This window comes from Mixophyes fleayi, chromosome 2, assembly GCF_038048845.1.
Source record: "Mixophyes fleayi isolate aMixFle1 chromosome 2, aMixFle1.hap1, whole genome shotgun sequence".
In the NCBI taxonomy this organism is placed as follows: Eukaryota; Metazoa; Chordata; class Amphibia; order Anura; family Limnodynastidae; genus Mixophyes; species Mixophyes fleayi.
Window position 1 is genome coordinate 176,097,464 of NC_134403.1, and position 24,487 is coordinate 176,121,950.

The following is a 24,487-nucleotide window of genomic DNA, read 5'->3' on the forward strand; positions in this document are numbered from 1 at the left end:
GCATTTGTGTCCAATAAATATGAAAGAACTACGCTCTGAATCAGTGTTTCTCTGTGTTCTTTCCATAGATCAATGAATCATAATAAACTTATGATACTTAAATGATACTTTCTGTGGGTCGTCATTAGAGATGGTCACTGACCCCCGTGTTTTGGTTTTGGATTCGGTTTTGGATCTGGATTACCGTCGTGTTTTGGTTTTGGTTTTGGTTTTGCAAAACCGCCATTGCGTGTTTTGGTTTTGGTTTTGGTTTTGTTTGGTTTTGTTTTGCTATTTTTTGGGAAAATCCATGTTTTTGGGCCTAAATTAACCCAATTTAGTGCTCCAACTGTTTTAGAGACAAGTAATCTAATTGTTGAGGTAATAAATCATCCAAAAACACAGTTTAATTCTTCGTTGGTAGGCCTTCATTTATTCTACACACAAAACAGATTGTCTTCCTCTCTATCTATGCATATTGGCAATGCAGCCATCGTCTTTGGATGTATATTACACCCTACACTTATAGTTAAATATGTAAAGAAATGGAAAAAGACAGTTTGCTTTCTGTCTCTATAGGCCCCCCTCCACTTTTTTAAAAAAAAACAAAAATTCAGCCATTATAGACTGTACAATATTAATTGACATGGAGAAAGCCAGTTTGGTTTCTGTCTCTCTAGGCTCCCCTCCACTTGTATAAAATACTAATAAATTCAGCCGTTATATACTGTACAATATAAATTGAAATGGACAAAGGCAGTTTGGTATCTGTCTGCATCAGATCCTCTCTCCACTAGGAGTAAAATAGAAAACTATTCAGCCGTTATATAATCTAGAATATAAATAGAAATTGAGAAAGGCAATTTGGTATCTGTCTGCATCATAATCATCAACATCATCATTAGCGCCCTCGTCGCCTACACAAATCTCCCCCTCATCCTCTTCTAATTCCAAAGTGGCATCCTCAATTTGGGTATCACCGGCTACACTCGGGCTATTAAGGCACACATCAGAAGAATGCTCACGATTAGACATCCTACTGTTGGATGGACTCTCCACAGGGATTGTTGTCATTTGTGAATCAGAGCAAATATTCTCCTGTAATGCCTCACTGTTATCTTGCAGCTCGGCTTTGACGCGTAACAGTAGTTGTGCACCAATTGTAGGCTGGGTAAATTTTTGGGATCTGCCACTAATAGCCAAAGGTGAAGGCCTCATTCTCTCTTTGCCACTGCGTGTGTAGAATGGCATGCTTGCAAATTTTTTTTTATCGTCACTTAACTTTTGCTCAGTTACACTTCTTTTTCGCTTCAATACAGTAAATTTTTTTGGGGTTTTTGTTTTTTGCACTAATTTGAAAACACTCTGTTGTTTGACATCGCCTTGGCCAGATGACGTACTGGGAACACTAACATCAGGACTGGTGACAGAACCTGGTTGCTCATTCAGATCATATGTGGACTGCTTTGAATCCATTCTGAGCGCAAACCACTGGGGAGTGCTAAAAATTATTTGGTAGATACTGCTGACAGATATGACTTTTGACAGCCAGAAATATTAATGCACAATTAGGGAGGACACCCCAAAAACACTGAGGAGTGCTAAAAATTATTTAGTAGATACTGCTGACAGATATGACTTTTGACAGCCAGAAATATTAATGCACAATTAGGGAGGACACCCCAAAAACACTGAGGAGTGCTAAAAATTATTTAGTAGATACTGCTGACAGATATGACTTTTGACAGCCAGAAATATTAATGCACAATTAAGGAGGACACCCCAAAAACACTGAGGAGTGCTAAAAATTATTTAGTAGATACTGCTGACAGATATGACTTTTGACAGCCAGAAATATTAATGCACAATTAGGGAGGACACCCCAAAAACACTGAGGAGTGCTAAAAATTATTTAGTAGATACTGCTGACAGATATGACTTTTGACAGCCAGAAATATTAATGCACAATTAGGGAGGACACCCCAAAAACACTGAGGAGTGCTAAAAATTATTTAGTAGATACTGCTGACAGATATGACTTTTGACAGCCAGAAATATTAATGCACAATTAGGGAGGACACCCCAAAAACACTGAGGAGTGCTAAAAATTATTTAGTAGATACTGCTGACAGATATGACTTTTGACAGCCAGAAATATTAATGCACAATTAGGGAGGATACCCCAAAAACACTGAGGAGTGCTAAAAATTATTTAGTAGATACTGCTGACAGATATGACTTTTGACAGCCAGAAATATTAATGCACAATTAGGGAGGACACCCCAAAAACACTGAGGAGTGCTAAAAATTATTTAGTAGATACTGCTGACAGATATGACTTTTGACAGCCAGAAATATTAATGCACAATTAGGGAGGACACCCCAAAAACACTGAGGAGTGCTAAAAATTATTTAGTAGATACTGCTGACAGATATGACTTTTGACAGCCAGAAATATTAATGCACAATTAGGGAGGACACCCCAAAAACACTGAGGAGTGCTAAAAATTATTTAGTAGATACTGCTGACAGATATGACTTTTGACAGCCAGAAATATTAATGCACAATTAGGGAGGACACCCCAAAAGCACTGAGGTGTGCTACAAATTATTTAGTAGATACTGCTGACAGATATGACTTTTGACAGCCAGAAATATTAATGCACAATTAGGGAGGACACCCCAAAAGCACTGAGGAGTGCTACAAATTATTTAGTAGATACTGCTGACAGATATGACTTTTGACAGCCAGAAATATTAATGCACAATTAGGGAGGACACCCCAAAAGCACTGAGGTGTGCTACAAATTATTTAGTAGATACTGCTGACAGATATGACTTTTGACAGCCAGAAATATTAATGCACAATTAGGGAGGACACCCCAAAAACACTGAGGAGTGCTAAAAATTATTTAGTAGATACTGCTGACAGATATGACTTTTGACAGCCAGAAATATTAATGCACAATTAGGGAGGACACCCCAAAAGCACTGAGGTGTGCTACAAATTATTTAGTAGATACTGCTGACAGATATGACTTTTGACAGCCAGAAATATTAATGCACAATTAGGGAGGACACCCCAAAAACACTGAGGAGTGCTAAAAATTATTTAGTAGATACTGCTGACAGATATGACTTTTGACAGCCAGAAATATTAATGCACAATTAGGGAGGACACCCCAAAAGCACTGAGGTGTGCTACAAATTATTTAGTAGATACTGCTGACAGATATGACTTTTGACAGCCAGAAATATTAATGCACAATTAGGGAGGACACCCCAAAAGCACTGAGGAGTGCTACAAATTATTTAGTAGATACTGCTGACAGATATGACTTTTGACAGCCAGAAATATTAATGCACAATTATGGGGGACACCCCAAAAGCGCTGGGGAGTGCCAAATATGAAGAAAAAATAATAAACCTCTATCCTCCTCTCTGCACTAGCGATTTTGGTTAGAGCAATTGCAAGAACAATATTGTATTCTCTGTCCCTGCTCTAATTAGCCTATGACTACACCCTGCTCTCTCCCTCTGTCAAATGGCGATGGATTGCTGTGGAGGCGTGTATTTATAAAGTTGAAGTATCGCGAGAACCGAGCCCCGAGATCCGACGACGTCACAATGACGTTCGGCCTCGATTTGGATTCGGAATGGGCGGGAGAGTACCGAGCTGCTCAGCTCGGTACTCGGATACCCAAAGTTCGGGTGGGTTCGGTTCTCGGAGAACCGGACCCGCCCATCTCTAGTCGTCATAGTCTTCTTTTTTGTTCTTTCTCCTTGTAGCTTTTTATTTGGCTAAAATATATTTAGTATTTTTAAGGATATACAATATACACTACAGACGAAAACGTTTAAATGTAAATAAACCTATTAAACCTCACAAAGTCATCAAGTCTATTGTTCCCTTTAATGAATACACTTCTACATAGATCTTATTGTTTCCCCAAGTATATTTTGAATTACTCTTTTTAGCATTACCTAAACAGTATATATATATAAGAACCCTTTATTTTATTTTCTTTTCAAACAATAACATACTTATCAACTCCCTTTTGTTGAATCAATAAAGAAAAGTCATTTTGTAGAATGTTATTTAGTGCTGATCGATTTTCTTTTTAAGTTTACATTTTGACACAGTAATCATATAATTCTGCATTTCATTTTCCTCTAACCAGAATTGTAAGCAGTACAATTACAAAAAACAGTGCAACACTTCTCTAAACACAAAGGGCCTGATTCAACAAGGCACACATACGGAGCGCAACGTGTGTTTGTTTTAAAATGCATGTAAAACAGCTCTGCACATTCCCAAATTAATTGAGGCACAGATCTCAAGATATGTCGAGAATTTGGGTGCAGGTCTGCTGTTCACTGCTACTTCACAAGACACTGCACAATATTTCCAAGCTCTATGAAAATTATAAATTCACAGAAAAACATAAATAGAATTAATACCACCAGTTAAAAATTGTAATGTATACACAAGTGAAGATGGTATCTAAATACTAGCCTAGATTGGTGCTGGTCGAACAAGGGTGCAGAGTCTTGCAAGCTCCCCAGTGTTCACCAAGCACTGCCGCAAGGTAGGATGGACTTAGCTGCAGGGAACTCACAGGTTGTGGTCCTCTGGACTGCTGTTAGGTGTAACACTGTGGCAAAAGAGGTAGGGTGAATACAAGAGGAGATGGGGTGAATCCAAGACTGGTCAAACGATCCAGGAATTGGTACATAAATGGTCAGTGAGGTACAAAATCAGGATCCAAGAGGGAAGGTCAAACAAGCTGGTAACTGATGCACAGATGTTCAGTGAGGTGCAAATTCAGAATCCAAAGGAGGGGACACCAGAAAAGTTTAAAAGGCTAAAACATTAAAGATTAATGATAAAACAGTAACAAAACAAATCCCCCATGAAATACATTTATTAGGATGTAATTATGTCTATTGAACATAAAATAAATTTTTACAGTTGCTCTGGATTGTTAATACATGTTATAGCAGGCATACGAGACTGTCGTCACTACTGATCAGGACTTAGACTAACACTGTAGCTGGGGCAAAAGATACGGCAGAAAAACAAGTAACTTTGAAATGCCCAGAGCTTGAGTCGGACATGGCTAAGTACACTTGAGTTTGACACGCCCTTACTGTACATTGACTACAGTAATACGCCCCTTTCCCGCCCCGTTCACTAATCAGAGGCTGTAGTAAGTGTCCTTTAAGTTTGAAGATGGAGCAGACAGGGTTGTGTTACTGGCGTATGTCCCTGTTCTCGGCATGTGCAGAGTGATTTTGCGTACAATATGCTTAAAATGGGCAGATATGTGCCTTGAGGAATTAGGCCTAAACTATGCAAAGTTCAATCAGGTGTGCCACCTCTCATACTGTACACACTATATATGAAAGAGTGGAGCCAATGTCGACTAACGTGGTTCTAATTTAGGCATCAAATGCAGTATTACACATATATGCAAACAAAAGTTTTGTTCACAATGGTAGACAATGCAGCTATGCTTGAATACATTGATTATATAGGGTCACTGAATACAGAGTATTTTTATATAATTAACTTGTGTTTCAGTACAAACTATGAATAGAACTGTCTTGATACATGAAACTGCAAAATAGACAAATTTATCTGATGTCTGACTGAGGTGTATGAGATGTCTAACAGATTAATTCATATTAATTGAGAAAATTAGGCTGGTAGGGCAGGAATTTGAAATGGAATAATTTAACTAGATTTCTGAATAGGTGGTATTCAGGAAAGATTTTGAATGGAGTGAATGAAGCATGATTGCAGTATATTGATGTGTTATTAATTTAAAAGGTAGACTTCATAAAGCTGACTTACTGTGAGGTGCAATTATTAGACTAATCTCAGCTGAATACAGGTAGTGGTTAAGGGCGTAGAATCATAGACATTAGTGTATGCCAGAGATTATATAACTCTGAACAGATTTATTCAATATGAAATTTAATATTGACTGAAAAAAGACTTCCAAATTAAGTTAGCAAAAACAGAATGATGAGAATGTCTTTTAATTTTGACCTCAAAGTTTCATTGGCCTCAAGGAAACCCAAAAGTAAGAAATATCAGTATGAAGGGGCACTGACGATACATCTGGTATCTTAGTGGTCATATTCAGACATGGGACCCAGACAGTCACTCATCCCTAATTGTACTTGGGAGCACCTTCTCAACGAATATGTTAAAGTCTATTTATTTTGAACACAGGTCACATAGGTCATACCTAAATGCAGTCAATGGTAATACAGCTATCATAAGTGCATAGGCACAACAGGTTATGCTGATAAGATATATTGCAGACAATAACAACACACTTGGAAATGCTGGTAAGATATACTTGCAGACAGGAGGTCAGGGGAGCAAAGGTCATAATTTGTAAGATCCACAACAATGCCAGGGAGTAGACAGGAGCAAGGGCAAAACAAGCCAGGGTCTGGGTCACAAGCATTGGTGCCGGATGATGGAACAAGAAAAAGTCATATTCCAGGGAACAAACAGGACCAGATCACAGAAGTTTCTCAGAGAGAGACCAGCAGCAGAGACGATTGAACAGTTTGCTGGAACAGGCAGTCTTATAAAGGCCAGACAGGGGTGATTAAACAGGGAAGTAAGATTAATTTCTGCATGTGAGTAGAAAATGTCCAAGTATAACAGCAGCACCTCTGGTAGCACAGAGGTTCTGCAGGCCTGATTTAGAATATGGACAGAGTCTAAACAAAATAGTGCTTTATTAAATAATTACCTACCATACCTAATATGACACTACATTTTCTGCAATCTGTAATCTTGGAAGGAAAAAAAATAAAAGGGATTTATGTCTTATAGGGATGTATAATAGCAATATATACTGATATTTTCTAAGACACAGCAATGTACCATACAGCACGGCAAACTTGGTAATACTACATTATTCTCTAAGTTGTGTTTATAAAGTCTCTATCACGTATGGTAGTGTATAACACAACATTTCTTAGATGCTCACAACTGGCACCCACAAGTTATTAACAGAACCATAACAAACACAAATTAACACAACCTATGGCTGGCTAGCCAAGCTAGGGAGAAAACATCACTATGCAGTTATGGACATACCTGCTTTACCAGCTGAAAATATAATGAGCTATTGCTGTGATATCAGCATCACTAGAAAAAGGCCCAAGGATGGGGAAAATACTACTGAGAGGAGTACCCCATGTGGCACACCACATATATTGTAGGTTGGTGTATTGATCATAACTAATTAAAATAATTTTTAAATATAACGGGATGTCTTTGCTGTAATATGGATAACAATGTTTTATTGCATCTGCAAACCAGAATTGATGAACATTTCCTATTTTGTCTCATGTGTTGCTCTAGGTGTGGCTGTGTGGTGGAAGCATGGAAGTCCTACCGTGTTCACGTGTGGCCCACATAGAACGCAAGAGAAAACCGTATAATAATAATATTGATTTCTATACAAAGAGAAATGCTTTACGGGTTGCTGAGGTTTGGATGGATGATTACAAATCACATGTTTATATTGCATGGAATTTACCTTTAGAGGTACAGTATAAAATATTTCACAGACTAAACTCATACATACAATTCTACAATTTGTTGACATATTGTAAGTAATTTTTTATTGTTTTTAGAACCCAGGAATTGACATTGGTGACATATCAGAAAGGATATCTTTAAGGAAAAGCTTGAAGTGCAAAAACTTTCAGTGGTACTTAGATAATGTTTATCCAGAAATGAGAAGATACAATAACACTGTTGCTTATGGAGAGGTAAATTTTCTTTACATTAAATACTTTCTTTAGAAACATAAACTGTAGAGTAATATAGTTTCTAAGACATAATGATCATTTTAGAACATTGTGATGGTAGTCTTATAGCATTTTGACTTTATTACATGATGTAATTTATTGTAAGCTTTGCCACTGTTTATTTAGGTGATTTCCCTACTTATAGATAGTTACCATCCTTTTATATATATTGTTTCAGCTTCCAAACATATTTTTTTTAGATGTTGTTAGCTATAGCCCTTGTTACTATGCTATTTTGTCCAAAAAAACAACACATTAAATAGGCTTATCGTTTTTACATTTTAGGCATGGAAAACATCAAAGTCACTGTTTCTATAATGCTAAAAGGCTACAGTTAAAATAATTATTTTATGTATTCTGCTTTTATTGATTTTACCATAATTATTATTTTTATGTCTGCTCCAAGCATGTTTTACACCACTAGTGCACTGCAGGGTACCTATCAAGTTGTAAAAGCATAATGCACATTTTCCATTAACTTCTTGATGGGAATTTTATTTGAAAGATGTTGGCTATTTTGTGTTGCTTACAATACACTGTGTTTTTTATATTAACCGGATGCCCTGTGCTGTTTGCTGTACCAGCTCTGATATAAATATTTATTTTTTATTTGCTTAGTATATAAAAAATTTCTAAGACCAAAGGAAATACGTGTACAGATATATGTACAAATAAGTAAAATAACTGATACTCTAGATTAAAATAGTTGAAGATAAGCCGGGCTGTTTAGGAGTAATAAAAACACTATTCCCTATAATACAACCTAAAGGCCCAAATTCACAATTTTCAAAAATATTTTACACACTATTCTTGTTAGTGGCGTTTAAAGAACTTAATCCTGAAACAAAGCCATTTCATGAAGTAATATTTGTGAGAGTCATTATCTCTCACAAAGTGTCTCAGTGATACTTTAGGCTTCTAGTGACTTGATAAGCTACATTTCATCGAATATCGGTTTAGTCCAGAATTGTAAGTTTAGGTTTCTGTTGCACTTCTTCCTTTTAGAAAATTGTTTCTTAAATGAAAATTCCCCACACATTTACCATATACCATATGAAGGAGTTCACTTTCCAGAAACCCCCTTAGCTGTAGCTGGTAGCCATCTAGCACTGAATTGCCCTTATTTTCCCTGCAATGAAAAGGAGCATATAGACTCTGTGGGCCTGATTCATTAAGGTAAGCAAAGCAAAAAAAAAGAGTACATTTGCACCTTGACAAAACCATGTTGCATTGGAGGGGGAGGTAAATTTAAAATGTGAGGACAGATTTATAGTTGGGGTAGGACATGTCCTAGATCAAGTTTAATATTCAGTGTGTGCTACATAAAAAGCAGGGAGTATAATACGCTAATTTGCATTGCTTGCATTGTAACATGTTTTAATAAATCAGGCAATGTGTCACTTTAATAGAGCTCTATTGCAGAGCTATGGATGATTTAAGTCATGCAGTGCCAAGAGTTAAAGTATGAACTGGTTCTTTAATTCAGATAACCAAACTTATTGGTCATATTTGAGGATTATATTTCATTAAGAATGGGATTTTCAAGTTGAAAATCTCCTTTCAACTACTGTGTAGGTCATAGGTACACTTTAAACTTTGTAATCAGATTTACTACACATTGTACTGAGTTGAATAAGTGATACAAAAAATAACATTGTTTATTACTTGTATGTCGATATTAAGCCATTTAGATAATTTGCAGTATTAATTTCAGTTAGCCCCTCTTTGATGCCATAAAGTAAATACATTCATAAATACCATTGTCAAAGAATTTCTGAAGGAACTGATTTAATCAGTTTGTTCTTGAAAACCAAAGTTCACTGTTCATCACAGCAGTACTGATTTTTTTGAAGAATAGGGACCTGATGATGTGTTGGTAGTAAATTACTAAAATTTGTATTGCCAACAAAGAGAGTAGATGGAGTGTTGCGAGTATCTGACACTTGTGTCTCTAAGACTGTAGATGTGGAATGAGGGAGGTGAAGGATCAGTCTAACGTAGCTTGAATACAGTAAGGGCATGTTACCTCCAATGCAGCCGAGACAGATCAGCACGGATACGCATATATACCTTTCAGGAGCCGAATGTTTTGCACCTGCTAGAGGGCAGGTGTAAATACATATTGGTGAACAGCACTAGCTGCCCGATTCTGATTGTCTGATTGTGAATTCACTTCTCATGCTTTCTTCATTGATCATGCATATAATATAGGATTTTTTGGGTAGATTTTGAATAAAATATTTTGCCACTATCGAATGGGATTTTATCACATCTGCTGTATTACATAAAGCCTAATGGCAAATGTGTTTTTTGCTATCAAACAAATATTAGCAACGTTTTCTTGTGGCTGGGACCTGGTTGTGTATATGTGGGTATATGTATACCTGACGTAAACCTGGCTGATATACTACAGGTTTAGATCGAGATGCACCTTGAGAGGTGTAAATATGCTATATTTGCGGGCAGTTTTTTTAAGCGTAAATTATGCCCAACATGTGCTCTGTATCAGGCACTGGGACACTTGCAGATGTGGAGTTGTTTTTTTTTAGATATTTGCCAATGGATAAGAAGCTTTTTTTAAAAAAAAACCTGGGAAATGAAACTAATTAAATATTCACATAATTTCAAATGACCAAAGGCACTTTTAATATTTGTTATAAAAAGATTCACTTCACATTGCATTCACAGGTGCATGTGTACATAACTGCATATACAAAATAATGCTTAAAGCCATAGCAGAATTTACCCATCCCCTTTTTTTACATAGGACACAAAAGACGTAAAACAAGGCGATTAAATTCAAAGACGGAACTGATTTTTTTTATTTAAAAAGAAAGAAACAGTAAAGTATACATTGTATGTTGTGGTTAATACTGTGCATTCTCCTCATCCTTTACCCAAGAGTAGCCTAAAAGTGGTCAGAGTCCCACTATATAATTCATAGTAGAAGCTATAGCCTTTTGTGTTCATTCATGCAGGACCATTTTGTGCGGTGAGCAAACCATCATCATCATCATTTATTTATATAGCACCAGCAAATTCCGTAGCGCTGGACCAGGGTATGGTCTAGACTGCTGCCAGTGATCTGAGGGGTAGGACACTGCTTAATATTTCTTAAAATGTTGTTCTTATTTTGATGGACACTGAGAAATACGTAATCCTGACCATTAGGTGTGTGTAGTATGCTGGACAATTGGTGATGTATTATATTTTTTACAGTTGAAACTGTGTTTTTTTTCTGGAGAGGATGCTGTATAATGTATTTTATATCTGGGCTATATTGTACTCTGAACAAATTGATTGCTATATTACATTCTTTTCAATGTTGTTCTGTTATATCCTGGACCAGTTAATGACAAGTCAATAAGATGCTAAACAATTGGGTTTTTTATAATGTACTGGTCAATATTTTAAATGTGACACTAGGAATAGCATACACCTTTTTTAAATAAGGTTACAAACAACTTCTATCCCCACCAAAAATTGGAAACCTTTAAAATTATGTTCTTGTTTCCACAGCTACGGAACAACAAAGCTAAAGATGTTTGTCTAGACCAAGGCCCACAAGAGAATCATACAGCTATAATGTACCCTTGCCACGGATGGGGCCCTCAGGTTTGATATTTTTCTATTTGTTTTATGGCTCACTGTTCGTCAGTTAGAGTCACATATAGATGATTATAAAGATTTACACAATTGAGCAGTAATAGTTTCCGTTATGCTAGAGTAATGAGCTTGTGATGATTGCATTACTTTGGGGCTTGTTTATTAAATAGAAGCAGTCGTAAAACCACTGAAGTGATATTATTCCTGACATTTGGCAGCAAATCTAATTATCAAACATATCTGAAGTAGATTAATTAGTCCTATCAAAAATAATGGTAGATATTTTACCAGGCTGTTTAAAACAACATTTCAGTTGTTTATATTAGCATGATTTTTTTTTTATTGTGGAAAACTTCATGGATTGCTATTTTATTTATTGAATGTACTTAATTTCATCCTAAAATTTTTTGAAATATTCAGTAAATTTTGTTTTAATGGATGGAATTATCTTCATATAGTATGCATGTAATACAAAGTTCTTTAGACAATTGAAAATGATCTTACGGAAATATTTTACAACCTCAATAAATGGAATACAATAAGACATCATCAGCCACCAGATCTATAGTGTGAGATCAGTTCAGTGTATAGATGTGACAGAATGCTTTGCTCGCCTCCCAATGTTAATGAGTAAAAATCAGGACAAATATGGGCATGCACCTGTTTCCTCCAGGCCAAACTCCAAATCTCATAGCCCTAAATTACTATAAATAATAGCAATAATCCTATACTTTTGTTATAGGATTCAAACTATTTTGTCTCAATACTCACGTTAAAGGTTGCCAAGTTTTTATTACACCTTTTTAATATAGGAAAAAACTGCTCTTGGCAAGCTGTATCTATTCACATAACACGCTGAACTCTATATTGACATGGAGTATCACATGGCTAAATCATGATCTGACCAGAGGACAATTCTATTGTGTTTTAAGTGCTCACTATCAGTAAATCTGTCATAGACAGAATAACTGGAGGGTGTTATGGCTAGAAGCAGTCAGTGTAACTGGTAACCAATTCATATTTTTCATTTACACAACAGTAACATCTCCCTGTATAGAGTTTTGTGTTAACAGTGCTGAACAGAGCATTAGCGCAGAACATTAGTGCAGCATTAGTCCTCACTCTGCAGTCCTTAAAGTTGATACTAATATAAAATGCGGGAAACTACAGGATGGCATGAACACATGTCTGTATCTTTAAAATAATCAATGAATTTAAAATCCCTGTTGGACCCTATTTTTTTTATTTCTGAAAAGAGGATACTGGGTTTATTTGATGGATCAGACATGCTTTATAACATCTACATAGTAGTCTCTTCCAATACAGCTCATACATATCTCCCTTGTGATATATTTAATATTTTAATACCGAAAATTCACATTGAGTACAATGTACCCATTAGTAGTCTGTCCTTAGTTTACAATTTTAAAAAATGCATAACAGTGAACCTGTCACCATGAATGCATCATTTATATAACAGTAGTACATCACAAACTGCATATATGTCATACAAGACATTTTTCCCATAAATATTTCATAATTGTCATATAATCCATCTCCTTATTATAGCTGCTGCTGACTAGAGAGACTCACAGGCATGCTGAATAAAGGTGTTCCCTCTCTTCCGAGCGACATTTAATTATTTCTGCTTTTCCTCCCCTTTCTCTGATAACAGCTTCATATTTCCTTTGTAGCACTGTCCAATTACTGACTGCTTGTACTGCCAAATTCCACTGTGCAATGTGGGCCTGGTTTAGAGTTGGATGCATGTGCATTTGTACACCATAAGTGTGTATGCCATATAAAATTTGTTACACTCTACATTTGCATAAATTGCACTAGTATTTTGAGATGCATGTATCTAACCATTGTGACCACTTGCACTTTGAGAGGTGGATCAGGACATTCATGTGCAGGTACAGCACAGTAAGAGTGTGGGAACGCAAGTTAACCATGCCCTTTGAGTTGTACACATGTCTGAAGTGTGGATTTTATAGCCAAGCAAGGCAAAATTTTATGTTTGCCATGCAAGTATCAGCTTGTGTGTTGGGTATGTCCCTATTCAGAGTTGAGAATAATATAACTTGAAATACATGCACACATATTTAATTTGTGTCTGTGCATTCTTGCAAGAGCAAATCTGTGTGTGCAGATGATTTTTTATGGGAATGAACAGTAGGTTTGAAAGTAACGTCAGTGGCCCCTGTTCAGAGCATTTCGAAAATGGAGTCAACTCTACCGGAAGCAAAGTTGGGGCTGGATACATTGAATTAATGAAGGTTTGATGAATGTAGCTTTTTTATTTCCAAATATATTGCGTGCCATATTTTCTAGAAACAAGGTAATTGTCCGATGCTGGTCATATATTATTATGACTTATTAGATGCATTTAAAGCTGTCAAGAGAAAGATAAACTTAAAAAGTAAGCCCCTCACAATTACTATGTGCAATCATATGATTATGTGTGAAAGTACTTGGTTTCTGTGTGGAGCCACTGTTCAGCTTCTTTGCCATTTTTGCCAAAACAATTTGTTCTATCACTTACTCTTACTGTTGGTGAAGGTGGTTTTACCTACTGTGATGATACCAGGGTGTTAGGGTGCAGGCCCCAAGTTAATCTTGATATCTAGGGGTTCAAAATTACACAGGCAAGGAGAGATGGAAGATGCAACAGTATCTTTATTAAAGAAATGCAAACACACAACTGTAAAACAATAGGTAGAACAGGAATAAAGCACAATTAAAAGAACACCCAGAAGGCCACTAGATCTCACAAGAGTCCCCACAACATTCCAGAGTTAATAATATAGCAACCGGAATTACCTAACCGGACTAAACTTTAGAGTTCCAAGGCCAATTTGTAACTATGCAAGTGGTCCTGATGTACCTATTGTGATCCAAAGGTGGTACACCAGTAGGCTGAGATTACTTGGAGTCCGGCCAAACAGTACTTCCTGTACTTTGACAGAGGGTACAGTGTACTGGGGAAAGATAAGAGGTTAACTCCCAGCCAGTCTGAAAATGCGTTTCTCCTTGCTCCACTGAAGAAACAATCCTCCTGCTGTAGCTAAAAATCCTGTCTCCTGCTCTTTATGTTCCTGGCCCCTCAGCCACAAGCTCTCCAGCAGCTTGGTAGGAGTTTGAACCTCTGTCTTCCCACACCTACAGGAACACCAAGTGGAATGATTCACAAGTAGCTCCCGTTGGAGCAGTTTTCCCCAAAGAAAAACTAAACGAGTGCAACAGAAGGATTGCAGTACAGGTTTACGCAGGATCACAGGATAGAATCACAATGGCAACAAAAAGTTACAGCCCTCGTCGCTGAGTATATATAACCTAGGAGTTACTAGTAGGTTGAAAATAAATTGCCCTTTGCTGCTATAGAAGTGCCTATGTGCTTTTAATAAACCCTATTAAAACAATCTGTATCATACACTGCTGAGAAATCAATTAACCCAACCACCATGCATATGAGTTCATGGAAAAACTAAATGAATGTATGGTATATGCAAATTACATTTGTAAAACTAAACTAAAACATATAACTATAAAACATTGCACATGGCACTTCCAAATAACTGTGCATAAAACAGAACTGATATAATACTTAGGAGTCCTGCTCAGTGCACAGATCTTTAGGATCATGAAAATTATTCCTCTATATTTGTAAGTAGCAATCAGCAGCTTGGTATGCACTGTTCTTGAGTTGGATAATAGATAAATGAAATTAATCAATTTGATATATAGTTTGAAGTCCCGTAAAACAATAATATAAAGCGCACTCTGCTCAGTCTTAATAAGCCAAAACGCAAATGCAGTTTTATATTGTTTCAATGCAGCTTAAATTAATCCAATATAAATAATTACGATGGAGCCTGTAAAAGTCAAAAGTTCAACATCATGCTCTGATGAATTTTGAACAGAAAGAACTTTCCTGGTAGGGTGCTTTAACAGCTCCAAACTTCCCACAAGTAAAGTTCCACCGTAATTGACTGGAAGCTGGTCAGGGGTTGGAAGTGGGTGGGATAGATGCTCAGCCCCACATGGGATTTTTCCTGCTGAGATGGTGCCTGGGAGTTTAGTAAAGTCCAGAGAAAGACTAGTTGTTTTAGCACTTCTAGCAAATCCTAGTTTATGAAGAACAATTCTTTCCTTGAACCACTTCCATGATTTTGAGAAGTGAAAGGAGTTTCAGGTGCTTCATAATTCAGACTTACTGTACTCACAGCAGCAGGGGGTCGTTGGGCAAAAAACAGTTCAGTAGCACTTGTACTGTACTTAGGACTTTGTTGTCCTACATAAATATGCAGCCCACCCAGCTACATTTAAGAATTAACAATTTCAGTCCATCATCTCATATTTCTAAAGGTATACTATATATTCAACACCAGGGAATTTAACAGAAGTCTTTGTATGTGAAAATAATAGAGATAATACAAGTTTAAATACAGTCTCATAGTCCACATTGACGACTGGGGGATAGTAACTATAGTCACATCTACATTGTCTCCCTTTTAGTGCACATTACAATGTGACATCTGAATTTAGGGAAATAAGTGAGATCAAGGAAGGCAATCAGAGTAATTTACAATGAAGCAAAGTTGTGTGTTTTGTTTGGAACCATTGTACTTGCCTTTGCACACACTTCTGTTTACAATAAATCTAACATTTTAATTGCTAGTTTTGTATACACTTTCTTCCTAGTTTATTGCAGATCTGCTGCACAAAAAGCAGCAGCAATGGATTCTCAAGATTAAGAAAGGGCATCTCTGATTAAATTGTCAATATTGCGATTGCCTCTGCCAGTGCTGTGGAAGCAGTGTATTCTGCTTTATACATGCTGACACAATATTATTATTAGTGCTAGTAATAATATTTCACTGACCCTTTCAATCAATTGTAGATAGAGAGATACATCTGTCTTTTTGCTGTTTGTGTTACAAACTCTATTTTCCTCACAATTCAAGACTTTAGAACACAAGGTCTTTTAGTTTTGATGCTTGATGTCCATCAATTTATAGAAGGGACTATTTAAATGAGGGATTTCCTTTAAAGGCACCACTTTTTCCAATTTACCTCTCTCCATGTTCTGTCCCAGACTGTCATTGTTGAATTGTTTGCTTGATTTCAAAAGAAGTCAAAACAAGCAATATACCAGTTTTTTTTATTTATGTCTCATATATCTGTGGTGGGATAGGTACGCAGACATATCATGCAGCTATCCGCCAGATATATAATATTGTGAATGCCAACTGGTCCTTGAGCTCCTGCAAAATTGTATATCTCTACCACCTCCTGAGTCACTTCACTATTATGAGGCTTAATTTATTGCTGCGCTTTGCAAGCTAAGTGGAGTAGAGCGAGGGCCACAGGAGGACGGTACTCCGAGGATAGACCTCGAGAGGATGGACCATGGAGGATGGATCACAGGAGAATGCAGCGTTCCGTCCTTGGATTGTAAACTACTTTTATAAAGTTATAAACATTTGATAATGCTTGTTCTTTACATTCCCTGCACTGTGTTTGGCCACTCCAGTGGCCTTTAATTGTTTACTATTTTATTGTAAATCATTTACAATTTGTGGATTAATTCACTGGCATCTTTAATATTCAGCTGAATCAATTCGCTCATTTCTATTGTTGGCCTGTCCCGTGAACACGTTGCTTGCATGCATAGTGCAGTGTTGCTAAATATATTGTATTGTATATAAAATTGTCTTTTTGTTCAGTGGTCGAAGTGGAAATTTACAAATCCCAAAGGATGGTGAATGTCTGCGCTGGTGGAAAAATACAAAAAATGCAAAGTGTATACAAAAACAGTAAGAATAAAAAATAGAGAGCCCAAAAGTATAGTCCTTGAATAGAATATGGTTTTTAAAATATGAAAAAAAGAGGAAACAAAAACAACATAGTGTAACCTGTATATCACTAGATGTATTATCTTCCACAATGTAATTTGATTTAAACGTCAATAAAACACTATATGCTAATTAGTCTAGCAAAACAAAAACGGAGCTTCATGCAAACACAATCATAACTATAAGCATGTATCTCAGAGGCTATAATAGTTGGAGAAAAAATATGATATATGTGGATATCCTAGTAGTATAAAATACATTAGAGAAAAATAAAGAAAAAGAAAAATTATAAAAAACTAGTAAATATTTTCTAGATCTCCCAGGATTCAAACTCAGTCCATATCATACGGTAAACTTAGACTAACATGTTGAGCCACAAGCTCTGTTAGTAGCAAGTATGATAGCTGAACATCCTAGAGATGAAATTATATCCAAATGCATGAATGATATAAAACAATGTATAAACAAACACAAACAAAAAATTTGTGTTTTACATTTATATTATGGATAATTGAATTTCACTCTGAATTAATCCCCAATGGGAAAATAGAAGCGTCTTATAAATATCACCTGCTCATTTGCATGAAAAATATATTCATTTATTACCAGACACATGCTGAAACATGCTACTATTAAGATAGAATGGAAATTTAGAAGTGGCAGTATGGAAAATATAACTCAATGGCATTTGATAGCTTTACAGTGAAAGCAGTAGAAGTGACAGTATGACATACCACATAATACCAACCCATTGACCACTGTTTGTATTGTAAGAGACAACACATTAAAGAGTGCTTAGAGATCATGTTTGTCTACAAAAACAGATATAAATACAAGCTTTTTCTAGCTTTTAATTTGGCATTTTATTGATGGTGAAACTATTACAAACAAAATACTCACAATATTTTAATGGCACATAATATACATTAGGTTGTGCCAATGTTATTGTTCATTTTTATGTACTGCCGAAAGTTTGTTTCTTAAAAATGCAATACTAATACTAATATATTATGTGTTTGCAGCTTGGGAGATACACAAAAGAAGGATACCTTCATCTTGGTACTCTAGGGAGCACAATTCTCTTACCTGATACCCGCTGCTTGGTGGATAATAAAAAGAGTAAATTCCCCCAACTTATGGATTGTGATAAGGTGAAAAGCACACTCCACAAACGCTGGAGTTTTATACAGGTAAGGAATACTGCCTGGGGCAAACCACTGTTCTTTAGAGAGAAATATCAGAACTATAATGAGATTAACTATTTTGAAGGCGCAAAAGTGATCCTATATTCCATTACGATAGCTTGTTCTTTACATTCTTTACATGTACTTATTCTGACCAGGGCCAGATTAACCATAGGGCTAACTGGGCTACAGCCCAGGGGCCTCGGGCATCCAGGGGGCCCTTTTAAGTGCTCAACAGCAGTATTGATCGGTCGGGGGCGGGGGTGCCCCGGCGCGATCAATGCTGCTGAGCACTTTCACTATGGTCCTTCCCCGGCGCGCTGTAGTCTCCTTACTGAGGAGATCTCGTGAGTCTCACTCTCATGAGACCTCTTCAGTAAAGAGCGTACAGCACGCCAGGGAAGGACTGAATTGCCAGGAGAAGGAGGTAAGTGCCTTGGGGGGTGGGGGCGGGGCGGCTCAGCTCACCGGGGGGGGGCTCGGCTCACTGGCGGGGAGGCCCTCACGGGGGAATGGAAGTGCCCTTAGCCCAGGGGCCTCAAGTCCCTTAATCCGGCCCTGATTCTGACAAAGATTGACTAATTATGATATATTTTTTGGGGGTGCATTTGACTAGGGTCTGAACACCATATTATATCCAGTCGTTTTCTCCTGTTTGTCCATGTTTAACATGTTCCTCCACAGTATAACCAATCAAATCATTGAAATGCTCACAGTAGCAGGAGATGAGTGTACTGATTTTGTGGGAAGCAGTAACTTATACAGTCTTGTGACTATGTTAGTGAGGACAGGGTTGCATGTGACAGAATGTTGATTAAAGGAGGGGAATATAGGAATGCAGAATGAGCGGTAAGTGTATCAAACTGTGATTCTGGCAAATCAATGATTTTCAGGGATATTCTTGGGAAATCTTAAACCTGCAATTAAATTAAAGGCAAAACATGCTCTCAATGCTTTAAATATATAGTTCTTAAATTATTCTTTGTATTTAAAACCAGATTGCTTTGGCTGGGGGTTGGACTTACATCAAACAGTTAAAAAGTGTGTAAAATTAAGCTAAGTGGCAAATAAGCTTAGCTAAAATCTGTGCCCCCCCCCCTCCAAGCCTTTCTGATAGCATGATTCAAAAATCACATGACAAATGACTTTATTAGTGATGCCACTGATAACAGCACATATAACATTTGAAACATTTTACATTGCAGGGCACTATGACATCAATCACCTTGATTAAAAGGTCACATAATAATGAATGTTCTTTCATGAAACATAGTATACTTAAAAGTAATACATTTATTATGGGTTTCTTTGAAGCGCTTCACCTTCAATGGCAGCTAAATTATTTTCTAAATCAACTATACAAACAATGAACAATATACAGTAAACATCAAGGTATCAAAAAAGTTAAAGCACCATCTATTTCACATACATACAGTGTTAGAATGTATAAAATAAAAGTAAATATGAAGAAATAATACCTATAATCAATCTCTTGATCAAGTGTTCTCCAACACGTACTCCACAATGTGGTCCAAAGATGAAAAACAAAAATTACAAACAATAGTGCAACACTATATGCAACAAAAGTACAGCTTTTGATGAAAAATTCTAATTTATTTAATAAGCTTACGAAACAAAACTTGTGAATCACACATCATAATCGCAGAATTGTGAGTCGCACTCCACAGGTGAATTCCCCTTAAGATAACACACTTACTAAATGCATTCTTGAACTTTTTCACATATCTAAGATCTTTATGATTTTCCAATGATATAAGTAGAGAAATTTATGCCAGTTCATGGAAGCAGCAATCTCATAAAAATCGTCACCATGCAAATTCAAAGAAAATATAAAAAAATGTAGTGCAGTATGTTTTTAACAATTAAATCACAGTTTTTTTTATTAAACACTAGAAAAAAATCATATAAAACATTTCAAAATCCAAATGATTTACATCTAAGTGAGCATATCATTTAGATGTTATGTAGATCCCGGGATAGATTAAAGTTGACATTTACACCCATTCAACCAGTCCTGGTGGTGCCCTCTGTTTCACTTAGTCAGCACTTTCCAAAAGTAAAGGAAATAATGCCTCACTCCAGAAATGTCAACAAGTTGTACTACCAGCACAAAATACAAATCAAATGTTTCACCAAATCATGCTTATTGATACTTTAGTTTTAGTTATCCATACTTGCTCACTCTCCCGGAAGGTCTGGGAGACTCCTGAATTCCGAGTAGGTCTCCCAGACTCCCGAGAGAGAAGGCATTTCTCCCATATCCTACCCATCAAGAGGGAAGGATGGGAGCCTCCACAACGCAATTTGCTGTAAATTGTATCATTTTGCTCTCCCCGTGACAAAACTACTCTTTAGCGTCATCACCAAAATGACGCGATATGCTTCTGTCCTCACACCACACCTGTTGGAAAAAGTTGGCAAGTATGAGTTATACAGTCAAGCAGGAATAATACATTTGAATGTCAAATGACAAAAAAAACATATTATAAAGTGCATCAAACAAAAAAAAGGAAATAAGGGAGAAGGAATGGAGGAAGAGAGGGGGCACACATATTAAAAGAGGGAGCATGTTAGAACCACCATAATCAGTTAACAAAAAATTAAATATACTATAAAAAAAAGTATGAGTTGTCATGAATGGTCATGTAAGAACTTGAATGTGCAACTTCAAGTTTTAGTAAATCTTTCAGTTAGGCTAATTACTTGTACTACCACTTCCTTCATTCTTATTATGAGATAAGTGACTGCCTGTGACAAGAGATAACTGCTCTTGCAGGTGCTAGGAAGTGGTGAAGAAGACACCTCTTTATGGTAGAAACAGAGTCTGGAATAAAAAAGAGCAATCACGTTTTAAGAGTATAGGGAGCCATCTGCATGTTTATATCTAAATATACTTGAACAACTGAGCCCCAGAATATTTTAATTATCAGGATATTCCCCCAAATGTAAGCTAACACATCTATCATAGACATTTACAAATAGGCAGTAGAGAGAGTTTGGGCATTGGTACCATTGTCTTAATATCTTATAATTTTTTTACTGGGCCTTGCAACAAAGTGCTTTTCCTAGTCCTTTCTGGATATAGAGATTCAGATTCTCTCCGAAGCAGTGAGAGGTTTATACATAGTGGGCCTGATTCATCAAGGCAACCCACGTTTAGTATTTTAGGCTTTGTGTACTGCCAAATTCATCAAGGCATGGATCTCAAGATATGTGTGCTGTTGAAATCAAGGGAGAGTCTACTGTGCTCTACTACATAAGATGCTGTAGGATATCTCTAATACCTATGTGGATTATAAATTCACCAAAGAACGCAAAGAGATAAATATTGAGTTAATGTCACTGGTTAATAATATAGGTATTAATGATGAAACAGTTAAAACATTTTTTTTAAAAAGTTTTTTTTTTTTCCATGGAAAACATTTATTAGGATATTGTTAATGTCTACGTAGTATAAAATACATTTTAACAGCTTGTGACTGCAAACATATGTTATAGCATGCATGCAAGACTGTTATCACTAATGATCAGGACTAATGCTGGGTGCACACTCCCAAAAATTTCTGATGTAATATAGTTAACAATTTTACCAACGACTGGAAAAAAAAGTCCTGATCAGCATGCCGATTCATGTGTACACACTAAACACATTTTGCAAGATTTACCTTCAGATCTGTGCTCTACATATATCATAATCATTGGCTGAAAAGATTGTGACACTGCACACTCAATAGAGATCTATGGACACTGCTGGTTGCATACACACTGCAGAATTGGAACAACATCGTCCCATTATTGAATGAGATTTTTAGTCTGGTTTAAAAAACCAAATCAAAGGATACAGTTTGCTTTGGAAAAAAAATCATTCATCATTGGAGTGTACACACAAATGCAATTTCGGGCTGAACGCTTGTTTATCGTATGACTGGTCCAATAAGCAGCTGAAAAACCTGTAGTGCGTACCCAGCTTTAGACTTGTTCTGTAGCTGGAGCAAGAGATATGGCAGAAAAACACATAATTTTGAGATGGCCAGAGCTGGATTCGGACGTGGCTGCATGTACAACACCAACTCGTCAACTCCGTTCTGCACAAGATCTGCATTTCTCATTCCCTCTCACTACATCCTCCCATTCCCGTTTACAGGCCTTTTTTCGAGCTGCACCCACTCTATAGAATTCCATCCCTCGCACAATAAGATTTTGCGCTGGTCTACAAACTTTTAAGCATTCTCTGAAAACCCACCTCTTAAGGCAAGCTCATAATATTTCTCAACCACCCTCTTAATCTCACTGGGTTCACTCAAGCACATGCGCAAATTTTCACCAATTTTGGCCAAAGTCTGCAGCGAGCTGGCTAGCTAAAATTAGTGATAGTGTACATATACATGACAGTTTAATAATTATTTATTATTTCTTAACAAACAAATTATATCATTTTTTTTGGGGGGGGGAAGGGGCTATGCTGCTCAGAGTCAAAGAAAAGAACACCCTGCTGCTCACATTCAAGCACAACACCCTGCTTTTTGCCCACTTAATAAAGATGTCACTGACTGCCCCTGACAAAATGAATCTGAGTACAAAAGCAAATCAAACTAGCTGACAAATTGTTACAGAAATAAACTACATTAAAAAAAATAACAGCTATTTTTTTCTACTTAAAATTTCCTATTTCACCCTGTCTAAAGCTATAGTCATTCCCTACACCAGTGTCGGACTGGGGCATGAAGGGCCCACCGGGGGACTGCAAAGCTAGGGGCCCACCAGAGGGGGTGTGGCCAGCATCATAGAGGCGTGGCCTGACACTAGAGGGGGGAGTGGTCAGCCCATGAAGGACAGCTAGCATCATAGTGTAGTATATAAAGAATGCAGTGTGTATATAAAGAGTACACAGTCTTGACCTCCCCCTTAGATTGGGTAGAACAGTCACCAAAAATCTGGATTGTCCCACTAGAATCAGAACATTTGACAGACTGTCCTACCTGTTCTTGTCACCACCTGTGGCTGCTGGTTTCTTAAGTTGCGACTTGTCTGGATCCCGGAATGTTGGGTGCCCTATTTTGAAAAAAAAATGGGTACATTTAGAAAATTCCAACCAGCCCCGGCGTAAAATCTATAGCACCCACAATTAATACTTAGGCCTTCCTCCAGCCCCAACATTAAAGATAGAGTATTCTCACTTAATAAATAAACCTATTTCCCTCCCTCCAAACAGCCCCAGCAATAAATGAATATCATTTACATATAATACATATACCTATTTCCCACAACAGGCACTGCCATTAAATAATTCATATTCACATTTAATAAATAGACCTCGTGCTCCTCAAACTCAGCCCCACATTCAATCAATAGCACCTAAACCACCCCAGGATTAAATTAAAGGTCTGTCACCCCATCTTAATTTAATAGGCCCCACTCTTAAATTAAATAGCCCACCAAAATAAATTAAATTGCCCCACCATCACCCCACAAATAAAATAGCTCCCATTAAATAATTAGCCCCCACCTAAACTCCACCATTAAATTAATAGCCTATCTCCTACCCATGTACTATTAAGGCAACCCCACTCCTTTCCCTCATATCACACATTATATTAAAAAAAACATTCCCTCATTATAGCAGCCCACACTCCTTTCATTCACACCATATTGTGCCCCCCCCCTCCCATTTCATTCACACAGTATAGCAGGCCCCCCCTCCCCTGTCACTCACACAAATAGCAGGCCCCCCCTCCCCTGTCTCTCACACAGTATAGCAGGGCCCCCCTCCCCTGTCACTCACACAAATAGCAGGCCCCCCCTCCCCTGTCTCTCACACAGTATAGCAGGCCCCCCCTCCCCTGTCTCTCACACAGTATAGCAGGCCCCCCTCCCCTGTCTCTCACACAAATAGCAGGGCACCCCCGTCCCCTGTCTCTCACACAGTATAGCAGGCCCCCCCTCCCCTGTCTCTCACACAGTATAGCAGGGCCCCCCTCCCCTGTCTCTCACACA

The 24,487-nt window shown here is 37.2% G+C and overlaps 1 protein-coding gene across 1 annotated transcript in view; it reads left to right on the forward strand.

The window, feature by feature from the left end:
- Positions 1–24,487, forward strand: part of GALNT17 (polypeptide N-acetylgalactosaminyltransferase 17) — a 431,961-nt gene that overhangs the window by 402,265 nt on the left and 5,209 nt on the right. Inside the window, exons 7-10 of the mRNA XM_075195011.1 lie at positions 7,373–7,558; positions 7,648–7,785; positions 11,344–11,439; positions 18,311–18,478. Coding sequence (XP_075051112.1) covers positions 7,373–7,558; positions 7,648–7,785; positions 11,344–11,439; positions 18,311–18,478 — 588 coding nt within the window. The remainder of the gene's footprint in view (positions 1–7,372; positions 7,559–7,647; positions 7,786–11,343; positions 11,440–18,310; positions 18,479–24,487) is intronic.